We start from the raw sequence: 1,614 nt of genomic DNA, 5'->3' as shown, positions 1-1,614 counted from the left end.
AGAAAAGACAGTACTGAAATTATTTACAGGAACGAAATGAGGCGGGGACTCGTTAAATATGACTCACACGCAATGCAACCAAGAGCTTCACTCAGACAGGAATGAACTTCCCGGTGAGTCTCAGACAAAGTGGATCACCGGTACACAGGTAAGTATCTTAAAATTTACAAAAAAGAATTAAAAAAAAAAAAGAAGGGTGGTTTATGCAACACAATTTAAAGAAAACAAAACTCGGGGGGAAAAAATGGCAAGGGAGAAGTCTGTCTGGCTCGAGTCAGTGGGAGCCATTTTCTTTGGGGTAGATGTACCTTGATTCGATCTTAAAAAGGGCCCTGCTTGGGCTTTCCACTGTGTGAATTGGTTTCGTTACTTAGTTTAGAGGAGAGAGGGTGGAGGCTTCATCTCCGTTAAATACACTACCACAAACCCGGGTTTATTTCTCCACCGCTTCGTCCGCGCTGGGCAGTTTGGGATCGTCGGAAGAAATACTGTCCACTATTGAGGAGAGGCAGCGGAGGCTGCTGGAGGCCGACGACTCGACAGCGGAGACTCCTGCTCAACGAGAGAAAAGGCATTAAAGAGCAGACCGCTCCTCCTCGCCGGGGGCTCCCGGCTGCCGGAGAGCCCGGCAAAGGAGCGAGCGTGAGAGCCGGGCCGCTGGGACCGCGGCCGAGGGAAGGGGCTGGGAATGGGGCTGGGAAGGGGCGGCGGGCGAGCAGGGCCCGCGGGGCGAGTTACCTTCTTTGGGGCTCACTCCTAGGGCTCGGGAATGGTCTGAAACGCTTTGCCAGTCGGAGCTGCAGGTGCTCAGGAAATCCGAACTGGGGATCTGCGGCACACAGGCGGGAGCGGGGAGACACGGGGAGAGGACGGGTGTTAGCGGGGCTGCCGCGGCTCCCGGACCTCCGGAGGCCCGAGGGCTGGCAGGCTCCCCGAGGAGCGCCCTCCGCGCCCCCCAGCCCTCCCGGCCCCCGCAGCGGCCCTGCCGAAGAGCAGGAGGAGGAGGAGGAGGAGGAGGAGGGGACGGGAGCGGCGGCGCTGCCGTGGCGGCGGAGGGGCCAAGCGGCGGTGCTTACATTTCCCTGCTTCGGGCTGAAGCTGAAGGGGTCCCCCCCGATCTCCTGCATTTTCTCCTGCTGATCCAGCCTGTGCAAGAGGTCCTGCAGCCTCTCGATGTAGCTGATGGCGCTCCTCAGTATCTCCACCTTGGGCAGCCGCTGGTTGGGGTTCGCCACAGTCCGCCTTTTCAGAGCCTCGAAGGCTTCGTTGATCTTCTTCAGCCTTCTCCTCTCCCGCAGGGTGGCTGCTTTCCGTCTGTCCGTGGGGGCCGACTTTCTCTTGCAAGTTTTACAAGCCCAGATCAAACACTGGCCGGGGAAGTGAGGGGGTTGTAGTCCCGGGGGTGCCAGCACATGCTCCTCTCCGCTGCTGTCACTGCCGGCCTCTGGCTGCATTTGGTCCTGACATGGAGACAAGGTGCCGTCGCTGCCTGGGTACAGCGGGGATCCCTCAGCCATCTCCAGCTGCTGCAGGGCTCCATTCTCCCCGTCCAAATAGAAGAAATAGGAGCCAGTTTCAAAAAGGTCCATCATGCTGTCCCTGGGCCTCTCTGCC

At 58.9% G+C, this 1,614-nt stretch overlaps 1 protein-coding gene across 1 annotated transcript; it reads right to left on the bottom strand.

Annotated features, from left to right (window-relative positions):
* Positions 1-414: 414 nt before the first annotated feature.
* On the bottom strand, positions 415-1,614 carry MYF6 (myogenic factor 6). Its single transcript, XM_064419610.1, has 3 exons — positions 1,077-1,614; positions 739-829; positions 415-552 (listed from the first exon to the last, which is right to left on the bottom strand). Exons 1-3 carry the CDS (start codon positions 1,590-1,592, stop codon positions 434-436), a joined length of 726 nt encoding a protein of 241 aa, XP_064275680.1. The 5' UTR covers positions 1,593-1,614; the 3' UTR covers positions 415-433.

The sequence above is a fragment of the Passer domesticus genome, chromosome 5, assembly GCF_036417665.1.
Source record: "Passer domesticus isolate bPasDom1 chromosome 5, bPasDom1.hap1, whole genome shotgun sequence".
NCBI lineage: Eukaryota > Metazoa > Chordata > Aves > Passeriformes > Passeridae > Passer > Passer domesticus.
This window is presented reverse-complemented; position numbering and strand designations above follow the sequence as displayed.